The sequence below is a fragment of the Monomorium pharaonis genome, chromosome 7 (assembly GCF_013373865.1).
Source record: "Monomorium pharaonis isolate MP-MQ-018 chromosome 7, ASM1337386v2, whole genome shotgun sequence".
NCBI lineage: Eukaryota > Metazoa > Arthropoda > Insecta > Hymenoptera > Formicidae > Monomorium > Monomorium pharaonis.
In genome coordinates, this window is record NC_050473.1 from 4,508,576 (window position 1) to 4,528,928 (window position 20,353).

Consider the following 20,353-nt stretch of genomic DNA (forward strand, 5'->3'; position numbering starts at 1 on the left):
CTTTGCCACATCAGAATGCGTTGATGCGGCAAAGCTCTGATTGGCTGCTTCTATGACGCACGTTCTATTCCGCACCATGTGATTTCGACCTAATACAAGCTCTATGTCTTTAGTGAATCTCTCTAGAGTATCGAGTTTGCCATCTATTTCATGTTCGCATCCAATGATTAGTAACTGAAATCAACTAAAATGACGGAGAACCTCTCCTTACTCTGCTATAAATGTCCATTGTGAACATATTCGACGTCACGCGAGAGCGAATCGCCGGGATACGTACCAGAAAATGCAAGTAATCGGGTCGTCGCGTTGAGAAATGTGAGTGTTCGTTCGTCCCGTGTGATAGACGCGGGGCTTCCGATTAAAGAAGTATCTCGTGTCGGGAAACGAGTCTAGTCACGCGCGAGGCGTACTAGATTTGGGCGATTGATTTTTAGTGTTACTGCGCGCAATGCCGGACGCGAGTTTGTAACAAACGGCAGTCGCTTGTACGTGCAAGGAAAAAAAACTGACGTATTCAAATTTCGTAGTTTGCTAGTAATCGAAGTTCTGTGCAAGAGATACCAGCAGGAGAGAGTGTTGAGAGAGAGAGAGAGAGAGAGAGAGAGAGAGAGAGAGAGAGAGAGAGCGAGTGTGTGTGTGTGTGTGTGTGTGTGTGGTGAGGGTGGGAGGGGGAGGAGAGAATAGTGCGCGAACGCAGCAGGAGAGGGAGCGTGTGTATGTGCGCGTGCGAGTGTAATGAGTGAGAAAGAAAAGGCGTGCGTAAAAAGGGAGAAAGGAAACGAGCAACGAGAAAGAGGTATCATCTCATTCTTATAACATGGAACGAAGAGAGCCGTCGCGGGTGAGCGGGCGCACGCGCTTTATTAAATACAAGCTCTCTCTTCTCTCGAATGAGCGAGTCTCTTTCGAGATATCCTGCCGCGACAGGGGCTCCCGTCGTAGCGTCGCCCGGTTGACGCCCCCTCGAGCATGGTGCCGCCGCCGTGTGGCACATAAACGCGTCGCGATTGTCATGTCTCCGATCTTCCGAGAACATAAGGACTTTGACATATGCAGCACTGTGTGGCGTTACTGTCTCGGCGCCTCAAACGAGGAAAGAATATCATCGCTTCGCGCAAAAAAGAAAAAAAAACAAGTGTTTAAAGAAGTGTCCCGCTAATAAAGGGACAAACATCTGTAGAAGAGATCAAGGTAGAAAAAATCTTCGCGTCGCGAGTGACCGATAAATCGATCAGCGATGTGCCCCGCTTTCCGTCGCCGTCACGAAGACGATGCCTGCCGCGAAGATGACATTTATTTACGTGACCGAAGTCTGATCGATCGCCGTCGGTTACCGATCGACCGAACGTCGCCTGTTGCGACCGACGCGTACGTGATAAGCGTTGCGATCGTTTTACATCGCGACGCTCGGATTTCAGCGATTCGCGTGGCCTCGGGTGGTCAACGGTGTATCGTTCCGCGTACGTATGCGCGCGCGATAATCCACGAGAGCTTAGCGGTAAGCTCTGACCGCGTGCACGGTTTAACTCGCGTGCAGACATGTCCGCGCGGACACGCATGGATCTCTATCTCATGGACATACGCGATGAGTGACACCGATGGTAAAGCATCGCGATAATCCGGCGATGTGCTGCGCTTTTCAACGAAGAATATATCCATGCACACATGTATTTGTGGACTGTCGGAAAAAAATCGGATTCACGTGAGAAAAAGAAAGATCTCCCCTCAAAAATGCACCTTTAAGAATGCTAACTTTTTAACGTCTTTCGACTTAATGGCATATCTGATATAAATTTGTGACATGTAGAATTTTTCACTTAGGCCACGAGATCCTAAAGACGAGTGCTTCTGAGACTTCCAACGGTCTTTTGGCACAATTGCGGCAGTTTGGAGCATTATCCTTATAGATGCAACTTTGTTGTCTCCATAAAGGATTAATATTATTAATACCTACATTATTGCATTGGATTGTGTCTGGATTGACAAAATATTTTTGTGCTGTATCTTCGTCTTCCAGCTTTACTATACTTTTACTATAAGGTACATATGGTTTTAGTTCATAATTTTGTAACACGTAGAGAGAAAAGTTGCTGAATTGCATACCACTTAGGCTTACTTGCGCCAATGTAGTTTAACTTAAAATTTGTTTTAATCCTTTGAGGCCCATGGCTAAACCAACAGAGTTACCTAAACAATAACAATCAGAAAGAGGACAAGAACATGAAAAACATTTCTGATACAAAAATGTCTGCAAAAATTAATTTTACAACTAATTTAGCTAAAATTGATTTGATTGTAGACAGGAACAAATTTCAATAACTTATTTTTTTTTATAAATAAAGTATGGCTTTAAAAAGTTTTACATGTTTTTTAGTTTTTTTTTCCCCTTGTAGAATTGACTGGGGTAATCAATTTTTCTCCATGATTAATTTTTAATAATTTGTTTACAATTATTGCAAGATTAATTTTTGTAAAGTACTTTTTTAAATACAGTTCTCTTGTATTGGGGAGATATGAAGTGGTTTTCATTCTCAATTCCTTGCATACATTTTTCTGCTGAATGTATTTTGCTGAATTTAATACATGAAAGTTTTTAAAATTGTTAATTGCACATCTAAAGTCAAAATTAAACAAAAATAACGAATTTAAGGGAGTTCCGCTGCTAAATCAAAATGAACAGATTTTCACGAAACTTTGTAGACAAGTTCAAATTAGTATATATAAATTGTCAAAATTTCAGAAAGCTGAACTAGCTAGTTATTTATATATTAAATATTTTATTAACATGGGCTCTTATGATGAATTTTCAGAATTTTTTAGTTTTTATTGTATTAAATGTAGGAGTAATGAACAGATGTTAGTGAAATTTTATAACGATACATCTTAGCTGTCTAGAAAAGTACTGTTAAATTTTCAAAACGATGCACTTGCTCGTTTGCGTGAAATAATTGATAAGATAAAAAAAGTTTACAATAATCCAAGTAATACAGCACGTAAAGTGTGGTAAATGTGTGCTAGTGATGTAACATGAATTTCAAATTGTATTTAGTTATTCAAGGGTGGCATAATAGTGAAAAATGTTTATTCTTAATTTAAAAAAATTTTTTTCAGTAATGAAGGTAGTACTTCATAGCCGAAATTTTTCTTATATTCACCATTATTAACTTCAGACCATATACAGCAAAAAAGAAGGCAACAAAATGGTCATTTGAATATATATATATATATATATATATATATATATATATATTCATATATATTTTTTTTTTAACTTGAACTTCTGTGCTACTTGTGCCAGGTCTGAGCAGAGAAACTCCTTTAATAATCCACCAAAAAAAATTAACCCTAATCTCTTCCCCTCTCTCCATTTCTGACGGTTGTTACCTCCGAAAAAATATGTTATAAATTTGTAAAAAATATTTATACCAATTATTTCAAAATTTTCTTTATATTGATTTTTAGTCGAGGGTATAAAGAGATTATAAACATTTTTGTTAATTTTTCTGAAGCTATTAACTTCAAAAATATGGTGAAAACCACACCGAACATTAAAATATGAAATACTCTGGTTGAAGGGATTAATTACGTCAGTGAACCTAGCAGAGTCCCACCACTAAATAAGAAATTCGGATCTACTGTATAATTTTTTGCTAATTATCTGCCAATTTTCTGCCCTAGTCCCAAATTTTTTGCTCCTACCCGTTTGCAGAAAATTAAGATCAAAAGTGGGGGTGCTAGCTTCATGTGTGACGCTAGCATTCCCATAATAAAAAAAAAAACAAAAAATTAAATATCAGAATTTTTTGCTCATTTTAGGCTTTAAGAAACTGTAAACAAATATCAAAAATATTGAACGATTATCCAAGTACTGGTACTCAGAAACATTATACCACAACATTATAAGAGAAAATGGTTAAAAACGAAAAAGCTACCAGGACAACTTTAAGTTTTTCTTCAATCAAATACTCGTACAATATACAATTTGAAAATTTTTAATTTGCAAAATAAATTTAAAAAGTCTATAATTCACAAAAATACAGGAATAAAGTACCATTAAAAAATTATTTGCTGCATCGACTGTGGTATCAAAATATTCCCCTACTTTTCTGCTCTTAAAATATCAAGGTCCCGAATTTTTTGCTCAACATATAACTTGTGCAACTCAGTTGTTATTCCGCGCACGCAGGAGTAAACTACCTTAAAAAATTATTTGCTGCATTAACTGTTATCAAATTGTTCCTCTACTTTTCTGCTCTTAAAATATTAAGGTCCCGAATTTTTTGCTCAACATATAACTTTTGCGTGCGCATCAGCACTCCCACCTTAACAATTGAGTTACACAAGTTGAATTTTGAGCAAAAAATTCGGGACTTGATATTTTGTGAACAGATAAATAGAGGAACATTTTGATACCACAGTTCGATGCAGCAAATAATTTTTTAATGGTACTTTACTCTTGTATTTTTGTGGATTTTAGACTTTTTAAATTTATTTTGCAAATTAAAATTTTTTTAATTGTATATTATACGAGTATTTGATTGAAGTAAAACTTTTAAAGTTGTCCTGGTAGCTTGTTGTTTTTAATCATTTTCTCTCATAATGTTGTAGTATAATGTTTCTGAGTACCGGTACTTGGATAATCGTTATATTTTGGGTATTTGTTTACAGTTTTTTAAAGCCTAAAATAAGCAGAAAATTCTGATATATTTGATTTTTTGTTTGTTTTTTTATTAGTGGGGGTGCTAGCGTCACGTTTTGATCTTAAATTCCTGCAAACGGGTAGGAGTAAAAAATTCGGGACTAAGACAGAAAATTATACGGTAGGTCCGAATTTTTTATTTAATGGTAGGGGTGCTAGGTTTACTGACATGATTAACTTGTGGTAAAAACGTTAGGTATTAAAGACCCTCACACATGAATTGACATAACCGTAACAGTAAGGTTTCGATCAATCACGTACTTGAATTAGCCGGTTACGGCAGGTTACGGTTATGGTCGGCCAATCCGACGCGTCAAAACCTTACGTTATGGTTATGTCAATTCATGTGTGAGGGCCTTAAGGTTAACTATGGCTTATTTACATATAATATTTTATATAAGAGTTTTTCAGATTTCAAATTAGAAGTTAAAATATAAAAATACAAAATGGCGAATTTATATATTTTGCAATTAGGTATAACTTTGGAGCCAATTTCTGATGAAAAGCCAAACTGATTAAAGGGTTGCAATTCAATAATATACATATTTTGCAAGCTTAAAATTGGTCAATAATATTTAATTATAAAATATTTCCTTCATTTTATGTAAGTTTTCTTTTGTGCCTGGAGGATATGGAATGATCAATTTTAAAGGGATTACGACCCAATAATCAAAATGTGTATTTTAAGAATTTATTTTTATAACTTTGTACTCCACAGTTCCAATATGATACATCATTATAATACTTTTTTAAACATTTTTCTTGACTTGCATCAATTAAAGATTTAGGGATTAAAAAGATAAGTTGAAAAATCGGAACTATTGATTTGAAAGCTCACAAATAGCTTGTAATTGTGCATTATTTATTTTATTTTTATTTTTTCAAGATAGGACAGGTATTTTTTTCATCACTTGCTTAAAAATTTAATATTTAAGATTTAAGTAGTTTCTTTGAAGTTATATGACTAAGAAACATTAAATGGTATAATAATAGTATATTGTGTAACAAGTGCGAGAAGTCAACCACAAGTGGATCCACAAGTCTTCGGCTTGTGCATTTACTCGCACAAACGAAGAAAACTTATAAAACTTGAATAAAATTACTGTATTCATATTTCTGTCAGTAAATGTTGTTTATGTTAAGTAAAAATTTAATTATTAAGGTGTGACTGATTCAGATATGCATTCAACAACTCTCTACTATAAATTTTATGTTCAATAAATTATTAGGATGTTTACTATTTGGGAAAAATTCAGGAATTTTTATTTGAAAAAAATTTTTTTAACTTTTTCTAACTAAGGTATATAATAACAGCCACACAGAATTAAAAAAGAAATTTATACCATGAACCGACTATGATATTCTTATGTATTTTGAGCCTGAATACAAATCCAGTGTCAGAATTGTTCTATCACCCACCATTTTTTGTATGCAGAGGAATTATTGCAATTTTTAGGGTTTTTAGGCCATTTTTCCGATTTAAAAAAATAGTGGGTCATGGAGCAATTTTTACATCAGATTTGTGTTCAATGGCTCAAAATATTTAAGGATATCATGGCCTGGTCCATTGTACAGACTACTTTTAATTTTGTGTGATTGTAAAATCAGAATGTAATATACGTACCTTGTGCTTTATCAGTATTTATTAAAAAATTTAATTATTTTGAAATTATATTTAAAACATTCAGAATTTTTTAATACAAGATTTAAATAAACATTTATTGTTTCTAAAATTATTATATTGTACATTAAAATATTTAATTAACAACACTTTATATTATTTTGTAAAAAATATAAACCTTATTTTAATATAATTGTATAATATATATTTTATATTTTTTTTTTTTTATTATACAATTAAATCTTTTAAAGATGTCCCGATTAAATTATATAATATATATTTTATTTTGATTAAATAATTAAATTTTTTAAAGATGTCGTCCCGAGATTATGATAGAAGAAGAGGTGGCAGTAGCAGCAATTCAAGCAGACTGCGTATGGACACGAGCGTCTCACAATCTAGATCACACGGCGAGAGTTCCAGCAAGCGGAAGGAGATAGACAATGTAATGCGAAAGGCGCGTGAATCGCAATCGAGCTATTGGAACAAGAAGTTGTTGGAAGCAGAGGAGCGAGATCCAAACAGATGGCGTCATAGCGGATATAAGGAGCTATATGTCGGTGGCGGTAGCGAATCCAGTAGCAGGGGACATCCTAAAAGTCCAAGAAGCCCGCGATCCCGCAGTCCCCATAGTCCTCGACCTCGCAGCCCCCGAATGAGAAGTCCACGATCGCCGCGCGAACGCCCTTCTCGCGAACACAACAAAAAATCAGCTGCTCGTAACTCTAGCACCGGCAGCACATGTTCCGACAGATCGTGTTCCGTTTGTTCGCCCAAAGAACGACGACGCCTCGCGCCACCGTCTCGCTCACACTCGAGATCAATCAGTCCAATACGAACCAGAGCACATCCCAAAGAAGTGATCGCATCCAGTTCACGGGCCTTACAGCCGCGCACGAGACCGCGATCGCCGCCTCTGCCGCGGCCTCGAACACCACCGCCGGCTCCGCAACCGCCACTGCGCCATCAAAAAGATTACAAAAACCTCAAGGAAAAAGAATCTAAGGCTCGTCGTAAAGAGAAACATCACAGCAGATTGCCAGAGGATCCACGAATACCAGATCCTATCTCATTGGTAAACCGTTTATTCTTATCATTGTTTTTTTACGTTTATTTTGTAAGATTGTAATTAACACATATATTACGATGAAATTAAAATGAAACAGAAATAAACTGTTAATCCTCAAGTGGAGCACTGGGTTACGCATACCCGAGCTACATTGAATAGTGTTAAGCATTCACAAACCATAAGGAATGGTGAAAGCTGAAGGGGGGGTAAAAAATATTTTACATTTCTACCATTAATCTTCTATCGTAAGTCTGAAAGATCGAAGTTTTTCACAGTCATAGGAATTCAGTGCACGGGTACACCCAGTGCTTTGAAATCTTAAAAATGATTATTTTCAGTGTGTTTAAATTTATTGTTAATAAGTGAAAATAAGTAGATTTTTAGCATTTCTTTATTTTGTGTTATTTTAAAGAAATTCGTAACAATTAAAGTTTAAATTATTGGTCAGTCTAAATAGTTGTGCAGTTTTCATATTTGAAATTACTTGTTAAATTATTTATCCATCACTTTACTGCTGTCTGATGCCTTTTAGGCCGGTATTCACGGGTCTTATATTTAAGATCGTTTTAAGTACTGCCTTAAGATGTCATTAACCAATCACGAAGCCGTATTACTATCTTAAGACATTGCTTCAGACGGATCTTAAAATAAGACTCGACTATGAATACCGGCGTTAGATCCCTTCTTCCTCCTCTTCCAACCTCTTTCTCTCCTCATCTCTCCTTCACTCCCCCCCTTCCCCCCCTTCTCTCTTTACTCCTTTTTTCTCTTTATTTTTCCCACCGAAAAAAATTATTTTTGAAAATAATCAGACGAAAAATATTCTTGTCTTGAAGTACCGATTACCTTTTAAAATTTATTGGAAGAATTTCTTTGTTTTTCTGTTGAAACTGCAAATAAAAAAACCGATGTTAATTTTCTTTTTCTTTTGAATATTTTAAATATTTACCAATTTTTCAGCTGTTGGATCCATAAATTTTTTTTCTTAAACGTTTATCGCATAAATTGAAAAAAAAGAATGAAATTTGAAGTATTGCACAAAGATATATGCAATTGAAGAATGTCGGATACTAAACATCTAGTGCTCCAGAATCTCGAAGCAAACATAGTGTTCTTCCCGAGGGTTATCCAAACAAAAATAATGAAACTAAGAGAGAAACTAGGGTCGTCGATGTGTATGAAAAAAAAACTAATGAATATAGTCGTCTATGTAGCAAACGTGTTAACCAATCCTATGGACAAAGATCAAAGCTGCTAGCGAAACTAGAAGAAGGAAATCAAATCATTATACGGATTGTTTAACAAGTTTAATAATTTTTTTATGAAATGGCGTTACCATTCTTTTATTGATGTAACGTTTAGAAAGTTCCGCTCTTTGAACTCCTTTGACCCAGTTTTAGCAAAAAATTGACCCATTGTTTATGTTTGATAATCATTTGAAGCGAGCGGTTTAGTAGTAGACAAAAAAAATTTCGATTATTGCAAATTTATACAAACTGGGATTTGAATTGATCAAGACACGATAGTGGCTCGCGCTAGGTGAACGTGACCGACCGTGTTCTTTACGCGAATACGCAACTTGCGAGCATTGGAGATTATCAGATTTCAAAAACGGTTAAACCGATCGAGTTCTAACTAGGTTCAATCGCAAGCTTGAGGTCAATTTATATAAGAAAACTTTATTTTTCCTCTACATGCCCTATGAATGAAAATATCGCGACGCAAAGTTTGAAATGTCAAAATTTTATTTAAGATACGTCGTCGTCATTGTCAACCTTGTAGGTATCTTTACGGAGATGAGTTGGAGATGAAGTTTTTAATAAATTAATAAATTAAGAGTTTGAGTCAATAGACAGTCAAGTCGAGTAAAATGTATAAGTTAACGTTTTGAAATAGATGTTGTCAGATTGAGAGTCGGAGATAAGACTCAAACTCTTAATTTATTAATTTATTGGTGATAAAAACTTAATCTCTGGTTTTCCCAAAAACAATGTAAAAATGCGAACACGTTTCTGTTAATTCTGACTTCCTGTGGAAAAAGGACCGAAACACATCACTCGGCTATGCAATCGCAGTGCTTGACACCGATTTAATCATATTGACAAACTTCGATCCTCACCACCGGAACATTTTTTAACACTGTTAAAAAATGTTCAATTTCGAAACGTTTCGACTATACTTAGTTTTTTTTAGTTATAATAAATTATTAATATGTATGAACTTAAACATAAATGAAATAATGGACACGAAAATATAATTAAATAGTTAAAAGAGATGACCATAAAACAGCGCATTTCGTATTAAATGTGTCATAACGTGAACCAATAAATAATACAAAATAAATGAATCATAAAATGAAATTCTGCCTCTGACTACTGAACGTTACACTGGTCTTTAGCGCTTTGTCAAATACTTTATGTGTTGTTGCTCGTTTTAATATTATGTTTTTAAGATCTGTGATCAACATATATAAGTTTACAGTTTTCTACAATACGCATATTAGTTTAAGTTATTCATAACACGTTTTCCACCGTTTTTGATCTTATAGATTTATTTTGAGATGAAAACCGAATCACGAAAAAATATCATTATTTTTTCATTTTATGATTTATTTAATTGTATTATTTATTGGTTCACGTTTTTACTTATTATGACACATTTAATACGAAATGTGCTGTTTTATGGTCATCTTTTTTAACTGTTTAATTATATTTCGTGTCCATTATTTCATTTATGTTTAAGTTCATACATATAATTTATTATGACTGAAGAAGGCTAAATATAGTCGAAACGTTTCGAAATTGAACATTTTTTAACACAGTGTTATTAGTCGCGTTTATAATTATATAATGTTTATTTAATAAATTATAATGTATTAGGAAAAATTGGTCTTGCCTCGATATATTGACCTGTTTATCGTATTATTTTTGCTTAGCATTAACGAGCCCTTTATATTTGGTTGTATTGTTGATAACAAAAAATGTTATATTTTATATTAACAAATTAATATTTTATTGAAGTTATAATTTTTCATGTAATTTTGATAAAATCACTGATCAAAATATTTTAAAATAAACATAACTCTTAGCCGACATTTTATCAGAATCCCATGGCTGGCACACTGGGACGTTTAAGACCCCAACTACTAAAATGGTTGCTGATTGTTCGAAGGGGTTATCGACTTTTGTGCCTTAAAAAATCCGATTCTATTCTAATATTGTTTTAAGAAATACCATAAGTTTTTTAGATTAAAAGAAATTTTAAGTCTGGAAAAAAAAGTTTGAGAACGAACCCATCGTTGGGTGGATTAAACGTTGGAGGCTAAACGAGGCTGAAGCTTTTGCCCTTATGGAAAAATATTGGATTCGCGAAAAAACTATTGAAAATTATTGGAAAATCTTCAATATTTACTATTAATATCAATAATTTTTTCGCAAATCCAATAGTATTTTTTTATAAGGGTGGTACCCCACAGTACCAACTAAGGGATAAAATTTAAAATGTCATTAAACTTTTAATACAGTTTTATTTCCTATAATATTTTGCTTCTAAAATACATAAAATTATATAAAATGTTGATATTTTCCAATATCTTGTATTTAACTTTAACATGAAATGAAAAAAAAACTTCAAGTGTGCTAAAACTTTCGAATAGTAGTGTATATTGATAGTTTTTCAAACTTAGATATGTTATGTAATAATAGTGTGTTTCTTTGTAATTACTGTTTATACTAGAAATATTAGAAGTATTATATGTTAGAAATACTTCTGTTGAAATTGTGCAGATACGTAAACCGGTAAAAGTAGAAAAAACACACACAAGTCATGGGGCATCACAAATAATGCGGCCACCACCACCAGAATCTTCACCTAGTGACGATAGTGACAGTTCTTCAACTACATCCCACGTTGGACCACCAAAAATGACATTATCTGAACGGTACTAAATGATATTCAGTTTTATAACAATAAAATTTAATTAACAAGGAAAGATCTTCAACTTAAAAATTCAAAAAGATACAAAATTTTAGCAATAAATTTTTAATTAAATTACTCAAATTTATAGATATTCCAGGATCATAATATTTTATTGAAATTAATGAATGACTTGATGAAATCATTGGTCAAAATAAATATACAAATTAACTTATAGAAGAGTATCTAATAAATCTTAAAAAATCTTAAAAAAATACATTTTTTTAATAAAATTCTATTCTATCTTTTATCAGTGAATAAGTTAACAAAAACGAAAAATAGATAATTTTTAGGAATTAAGTTTAATTGATACAAATCATATAGCTCTAAACTAAGATTCCGAATTTTTTTACGTACTGCTCACAAAACGTTCGCAGATTGTTTCATGTTTGGCGATAAATGAAAATAGCGTGCGGATTAGTTTGCGGTTGGTAAAAAGTGACAGTCGTTGCACACGGACTATTCCGCACTCAGTGATAAATGACAGTCATCGTGCGTGAATTATTCCGCTTGCGGATGCAAATAGGTTAAAAGCTCGGACACATAATAAATATTTTTGCACGTTAAAAAATTAACCAAATAGAGGCTTTTATTTCTCTCCCCAGTAGGCCTATTCTGTAGCTCTTTAATGACAGTTCAGTATCGTTAAGAGTTACAGAATACGCCTACAGGATAGAAATAAAGGCCTTTGATTATGTGTTATGCAAAAATTTGTGTCCAGATTCTTGGAGCGGCAGTACTAGAGGTGGAGAACTATCGATTATTAACGATGGTTTATTATTATTATTATTATTGTTTTAATTATCAAACATTGATACAACCACCGATAGTTTTCAATAGTTTGTTTTTTTATTGTATTATAAACGAATCTTAATAAAAGTTTTTTTATAACTGCTCACTGAACGTTAAGTAAAACACAAAATGTGATTGATCTTAACATTTAGATCCAACCATCATTACTCTGCAAAGCATTGAAATGAAGACTGGAAAAGGCACTGTAATGCCAAGTCTGTATTCTAAAAATGGGTAGGAATACACAGATTTTGATCTATCGCTCTTTCTGTCACTGCAGATGCGCAAAACACCAGTGCAAGCAAATTAAAGTTTAGAAGTAAAAAACTAAAGTTTTAGTTAGTTTGTGTAGGAATTTAGTTAGCTTGTGTAGTAACACAAAATGTTACCGTAAGTGAATACTTTTAAGTGTTATATATGTGCTATACGACGAAGACAGGTTGCTCTCAAAATCGTTCTTCTCTATCGTATTGCCGTAGGCAAGGACAGTGCTTTTTCCAGTTTTCCTTCATTTCAATGAATCAGGTGCTCAATGAACCATTGCAGTATTTTTATTAAAATTTTTTATCTTAGATATAAAATTTTTTGTAAAATATTAAATTATATATTTTTATTTTAATTATTCATTTTTTAAAATTTTTTAAAAATTTTATTAATTTTCTTAGAGCTCACAAATTTATATTTAAACTTTTATATTCTTAATCAATCCTTCGCTGTCACACTTTTTTTTAACGTAAATGTCACACAGGATTCCACTTAGCTTCGACTTTAGACCGCTGTAAATTTTAAAATAATGGAAATATAGATATAATAAAAATTATGAAAAACTTTAATCTTTTAAAAATATAATGATAAAGTTCTGAGGTCAAAATTTTAAATTTATCATACTTAAAACAATTCCTGCCTATCTCTAATATCCAAAAGGTACTACCCACCAAACTTAATATATGAGAGGCTGCCACACCCAGTATGACAGCGAAGTATTAATTTTGTATTTACATGTATAATTAACTTGAACGATTTTAACGTTAAACTATCAGTAATTATTGACAATTATTAATAGCTGTACATCAAACTCGATAATATATAATTAGCAATAGTTCTTCACCTCTAGGAAGAATAGATTTTTCTGCTACATATGCATCGAAAGTAGTCCTTTCATGGCCCTCTATTGGTTGCAAAGTTGCCGATTGTACACAGACACTTTTCTCGCAGAAGTAACTTATTCCTCAACCGATCAAGCGTGCGGAAAAGTGCAGAAATTATTTCCGTATGACTATTTCCCCTTGGGGGATTTATCCCGTACGCTGGATCACTTTTTCACACGTTTCCCTTTATTCTGACGTCATACCATAAGCACGTTATCTTGCGACACGTATAGGGTACATAGGGTAACATTTTGCAAATGTTATTGATATTTTATTGCCATCTCGCGACACGTACATGATAACTTTCGACGTTTCTTCGCTTTCGCAAACTTAACCCTAGTCATAACCCTGTCAATTCACACTGAAGGACCACACTTTGATGTACATGTAGGTAACAAAAAATATTGTGTGTTATATGTGCGGATTGCTTATCTCCTCACTTGTAACATAAATATCTATTGCATAACACATAAGAGAATTAATCAATCAGATGTCTTTATTTCTAGTTTGAGGAGGCAAATACAAGTTTCTGATTGATTTTTATGCGTTATGCAAAAGACTGTGTCCGGGCTCTAAGGACATGAGCATAAATTTTTGTATAATGCAGAATGCATAACGCATAAAAGACTTAATTAAAATCGTCTATTTCCTTCCATGGAATAGAAATAAAGACTTTTAATTGGTTTATTTTCTTATGTATTATGTGAAAATCTATGTCAGGCCCTAATTCTTTGGGGTGAATTCTGGCAGCAAAAAAATGTTATTGTATATCAGGATACATTTTGTCGAGTGAGAAAACATAAATGGAGCAGACGAGTTTTCGTCTGACTCGCACAGAAATAATCTTCATCACATCATCTTATTACTCGTGCTCCTTACCAATACCAATAACAGATAAGGCGAGACCACCAGAATATTGATAGTTATTAAAATATATCTGTCGAACAGATTGATTTCGCGTAATAAGTGCATTTTTTCACCACTATTTACATTTTTATAGTTTTATGATGGTAAAAATCTAAGAGTATTACCTAGAATATTATTATTACTATTATTATTATTATTATGTTTGGAAGCACTGTTCTTCGAAGAAAAACAAATAAAATCAAGGGTATTATTTTTTACACAATTACCGATAGTTGTTGGTTTGGTAAGTTACGCACGACAACAATTATCGAATCGACTATCGATAGTCGCGCACAGAATAGTACTCCAGGTAGATAATAATAAATAAATATTGGCTGCTTTTTTTTAGAAGACAAATTACAGGTTGTCGTACTCGAGCACAATTTGCTACAGTTGAATAGAATACGATATATATGTTTACGAGATCAAATCTGACAATGGGATAGTAGTCGTAAGCTCGAACGCGCCATATGTATCAAATAAAGTTATGTTTTTTTCCACTCTGTCCTATTTATGCGCGCTTTGTTTATGTTCTCTTGCTGGACAAAGTATAGTTTTTACTAAAATCTTATAATTTTTTGAATTGTCAAATTGGGATCTTTCTTTGTAAATTTAAAACATTCAAATTTATTAAAGTTTATTTTAACTTACGAAAAAATATTTTATTAGAATTTAGCCTCAAAGTCATGATAAATCGCTGGATAAAATGGATTTTGAATAATTTTGTGCCTTTAGAAAAATTTAATAAAATTCAGTTAAAGTTTATTAAATTTTTATATAATTTTAACTAAAAGACTTCGTGATCTGAATAATAGGAGGATGGATGGATGGAAGGATGAATGGATAGTTTTTGTTTGTAAACCAAGTCCCCTTCTTGGCACTATGTAAATTGCTGAAGAGTAATAAATTATAATATAATAATATAATTTTAACTAACAAGGAGATGCTAACATCTGCTACACTTACTTTCGAATGAGCCATAGTGCATTCGAAAGGAGAGGTGGAAAAACAAAAACCGTGTTTTGGCTTTTGTGTAAATGGATCCCAATTTCTGAAAAAATTGCATTTAAATATATGCATTTTCGGCCGGTAGGGTAAGTACATTTGGAAAGCCTATTTTTGGCATGAAGTACGGTGGCCGTGGGTGCTAAGTGCGCGCTTACTGTTTTGCTATCCGTGCGAGCTAGGTTCGAGACCAGTTCTAATTTTTTTTAGTCTATATGCTAATTAAATTTATTTTCTTTATTATTTACAATAAAATTTTGCGGTTTTAATAAATATCAATTTCTATAACTTTATTATAATAAAAAATAATACATTTTTATTTATTATAAAATTCTGACATTTTTGTACAATGTTGTGGGTGGAAATTTACATAAAAACATTGGAACGTAAATGTTCTCGCACCATAAACATATTATAAATGTGCTTACTGGCCGAAAATGCACATATTTAAATGTAATTTTCTCAGAAACTTGAGCCTATTAACCTAAAAGCTAAAACACGGTTTCTGTTTTTCACCTCCCCCTTTGAATGCACTATGGCTTATTCGAAATTAGGCGTAGCAAATGTTAGCATCTTCTTGTAAATGTAATTAAATTTTATTCTACTAAAATGTAGTAATAGTAATACTTCGAAATTTATATTAACTTATGATTGCCATAATTTCGAGAGTCAAAAGAAATTTTTTTTGTAGTATATTTTAATAAATAATGACAATACTATATTTTTTTATAGATTCGGTAAAATGGCGCAGTGGAGCGTGGATCGTAGGGATATGGAGAATATGCGCATCACGAAAGATGGCGAGAACGCAATGAAGGTTGTTATAGAAGGCGAGGAAAGAATCGCGCGCCTAGGTTATGATTCGCCGCCTCCCGGCCATTATCCTGAGTCACTTTTGGCACAGGGACCGAGAGGCTTCGAGTGCTGGGACGACGTACGCGTCCGATATGATTATTACAAAGCGAGAGGATACCTTCGTGACCTTACTCTCGATGATTATATTAAATGGGAAGAATGGTGGTACAAATACCAGGAATGGCTTGAAGCTGAACGTTTCTACGAACAATGGGCCTCGTCAAATCGTCCGTCTGGTGGCGGCAGTCGCAAAAGACGTGGGCGGCGCAATAATGCTACTCATTAAAGATATACAACACAAATCTCTGTTACGATTTATGCTCGACTTTATTGACAAAATATGCAGTGATACCAATATGCTTAGTATACAAAAATATGTATGTATGTATGTATAAGTTGTGCATCGTAATAATAAAAAAGCTAATTGTGTAAAACAAAAAATCGTATGATTTAACTGACGATTTCAAGAAATGGTGTATCTTAATTTGGCTGATATTAATGTTTAAATATTAAAAATTTATGACTTCTTACACACAAGGACTGCGGTTTGTTTGAAACATTGATTTAAAGCATTTATTAACTAGTCAAAACAAAAAATTTTTGAATTGATCATTAAAAAAATACTTTTAAGGTCAACATAAAATATTCTCTTTAATTTTGCATTACTTGTTTGTAGTGTTACATTGAAAACAACAATACAAAATATAATTATTTTGAAACTGCTTGCAGAAAAACAAAAGTAGACGAAATAAAGAATAGTCGTTAAAAAAAAATTTTATGTATTCAAGTTAATATGAATTGCTACAGATCTCTGATACAATACAATATTCATATGGATATTGTCGAGGTTTACAGAAGGGAAATAATTTTATTTGTGCGAAAACTATTGAGTTAATATATTAAAATGTATCCGGATTTAAGCACTAACGCAAACTATACCACAGTCTAACCATACCCAGTTACGACAGTGAGCCGTTTGATCTGTAATCAAATTTTAGTGCGCATGTGCGAATGCGTACATCTAACATGGCTGCGCCCACGATATTTTAAATAACTTTAATCTGCCTTAATCTCTATTTTAATTCTATAGTGTGATATTATGTGTGATAAAATGAAGAGCGGTGTGATTATAATTGTGTTCTAAAAGATTGTTAAAATATTTCTGGGCGTACATCTAGTCTCAGCTTTTTTCGTTTTCCAAAAGATCCCCCCCCTCAAAAAGTTTCTTATTAGCAGATTTGTTAATTATTAAATTACATATTAAATATTTTTTATTAATATTTCAAATGTCTTAGAGCAAAATTGTGGATGGAAAAATCGTGAAATAAAAACAGTAATAAATTTATATAAAAATTATAAAGTTTATGGTGATCATTTTCCATTATCGATTTTCAAACGATTAAAAAAATAGATTGCAACCGCATGCAATTCCGGTACTTACAACAAATAATAATCAAGCTATTGACGAGTCAAATAAAAACAATGCAATTTTTAATTTGAACGAATCTGAAGAAAATACATTATCAAGTAAATATTTTGGAGTTGTTACAAATATAAAAAATTTTGTAAATATAATTGTATTTTAATTGAATGCAGAGACGTAACGTTTGAATGTGATAAACAACTTGAAACCGCATTTTTCGCAAACGTTGCAGTTTGCATCATTAGGGCTAGGAGCTCCGATACTGAGCTCTCTTTGATTGTAACCGTTCTTATATACCCCTTGTCCTGGTGGTAGTAATGGGGGTGAGAGAAGGGGACGGAGTTCGTCCAATAGTAGCACAGTTCATTGATCTACTATTGGTCAATATTGTTGGCCAATCTTGATACAATATTGGCTTACTATTTGCCAATTAATGCTATTCGAAAATGTTTCTAATTGATCAATTAAAAAATTTATTATTTATTTTATGAACAAAAAATTAATTTTATATAATTTTTAATTTGGTTACTGAACAAATTTTTTTATTAATAATGTTTTATTCCAAATTTTGTTATATTAATACTATCAAATTTTTTAACTAAATTGTATTGTGTTAAGTAAAACATGTATATTTACTCGTATTCAAATAAAGAAAATTTTTAATAACTGATTAATCAAATTTCGTTTAATAATTCTCAATGTAGTATATAAAAACATATATAAATATATTTAAAATATATGTATATTAGTCTCCTTTCTTTTGAAAAAGAATAGTAAGAAAATTAGTAATAATTAACATAAATATTGTAAAAAATATCGTTTGAGACTTATATAATTTGCAATTATTGACACATTGACATGGAATTTTCTTACCAAATGTACACGTTTTTTTCCACTCTCTTAAATACAATAACAGATAAAAAACATTGCTTATGTCGCAATATTACTAAATGCACAAATGATTTTGTATAATGGTTTTCTGAAATTACTTTGTTCATTCAGTTATCGAATTGACTTTTCACATTATTTCGATTTACTTAATCATCAAATGTGAATGAGTTGAATCATACTTTTCTTTTTTACTGAAAAACATTGAAATGATTTACACACAAGTGGTTACTGAAAAAAATTCATATTAAGAATCGAAACTTTTGCTATTAATTGTAATAACTTGTAATATATGTTGATATGTAAAGGATGTTTGTAAATTTGTATTAAAAATATATCGATTTTAGTTTAAATTTGAAATTTGCAGTATCGTTTCTTATTGCTTAAGCCGCAATAACTTATATCGGCAAATTCTTTATATTGTTTGATATATTTTTTTATAGTTTAGCTTGCCTAGAATACTTTTGCCAGAAAATGAATTAAAAGAAATAAGAGGGATTTGTTGACAGGTATTAAACATAATTGGAATGAATATATTCGAACACACATTTATTAAAAAAACTTCGCTAATTTTTCTAATGATAATATGAAACTTGAAAAATAATCTTCAAAGTACTATTTTTTTTAATTGAAAAATGTTTATATTTACCTTCTACATTGTACTGATTTAATCCTTTAACTGTAAAAAGCCAGCAGTACACAATACTAGTTATCGTGCTAGATTGCTTGTTGAAATAGAAATACGTATTCTGTTCTGATTGGGTCATTTCTAAAGATGGATGAAAATGCACCAATCAAAACAGAGTATTTCATCTAGCAAGTAATCTTGTACGAAAACAAGCATTGTGTTGGCTTAAGCTTGTGTTGGTTTAATTTGTATTCACACTAATTTTTCAGAACTTCACATTACAAAACGTGTCCCCACCTGGATTAAAAATTGCCTATAAATAGCGCGATAACAGCTTCATTATGGAATTCCCGTAAGTGTATACGAAGCATAACATTGTACGCAAGTAGATCAGTCAGTTGTATCACTCGTCGATCTCTTCAACGTCAAATCGCAAAAATTGCAAAATTCATAAGCAAGAAGAAAACTCATCGACGATATCATGTATTGGCTGCCGTTATTGTTCTCAAATCTCTATTTAGGATTGAATACACCCTTCAATCCGATGGATCTTTCTACTTTCGGTATAATAAATTTTAGATCGCAAGAATTAGCCTCTTGCAACCCTGATCGTATGCCTCCGATTCCTTTTAATTATGGAATAATGGATTTCTACTACCAATCGTGGACAATTGACCCTGGACAGATTAGCATTGGACATACTGACACGGGATATGCTGATGCGGGACAGGCTGGAGTGGAATATGCTGGTGTGAGACAAGCTAGTGTGAGACGGACTGACATTGCACAGGCTGGCGTAGAAGTGGCTACTATGGAATATGGAACAGGCTGGCGTGAGACAGACTAGCGCTGGACAGGTTAGCACAGAAATGGCTGGCGCGAGAATGGTTGAGATAGGACAGACCCACGCGTCCGAAACGACCATTGAGAAGGCGGAAAAAAACCAATTTGAAAATAGCTGAGTCTGCAACGCAGAAGATCAACAATCGAGATTCAAGAAACAATAAATTAAATTATAATCTTATCTGATTATATCTGAAACATAATTTTACGCTTAACAAATTCTATATTTTTCACTACTGGCTATAATATATTTTTTATTGTATTGCTGTTACGTTATTATTGGATATATATTAAGATTTTATTCCTTAAGAATTCATTCTTGAGAGAAATCTATTCTTTTACTTACAATTATATTCCAAATTTTTGTCGTATGTCACATGTTGATCGTAAGTTGAATAACAACAGGGTTGGGTAAGTTACATTTTTTTAAACTAAATTAAATTAATGGTTTATGATTATCTATAAATCAATTACATTAAAAAATGTGCGAATTTGCATGAA

At 32.4% G+C, this 20,353-nt stretch overlaps 1 protein-coding gene across 3 annotated transcripts; it reads left to right on the plus strand.

The window, feature by feature from the left end:
- Positions 1–151: 151 nt before the first annotated feature.
- On the plus strand, positions 152–16,511 carry LOC105839604 (serine/arginine repetitive matrix protein 5). 3 transcript variants are annotated; one of them, XM_012686037.3, is made up of 5 exons: positions 152–315; positions 1,822–2,040; positions 6,634–7,395; positions 11,175–11,329; positions 15,948–16,511. In XM_012686037.3, the coding sequence occupies exons 3-5, from the start codon at positions 6,634–6,636 to the stop codon at positions 16,354–16,356; spliced, it is 1,326 nt and encodes a 441-aa protein (XP_012541491.1). In that variant the 5' UTR covers positions 152–315; positions 1,822–2,040; the 3' UTR covers positions 16,357–16,511. The 3 variants fall into 3 exon arrangements, with proteins under 3 accessions (XP_012541491.1, XP_028044610.1, XP_012541490.1); XM_012686036.3 differs by lacking the exon at positions 152–315 and adding an exon at positions 680–1,702; XM_028188809.2 differs by lacking the exon at positions 1,822–2,040.
- Positions 16,512–20,353: the final 3,842 nt, after the last annotated feature.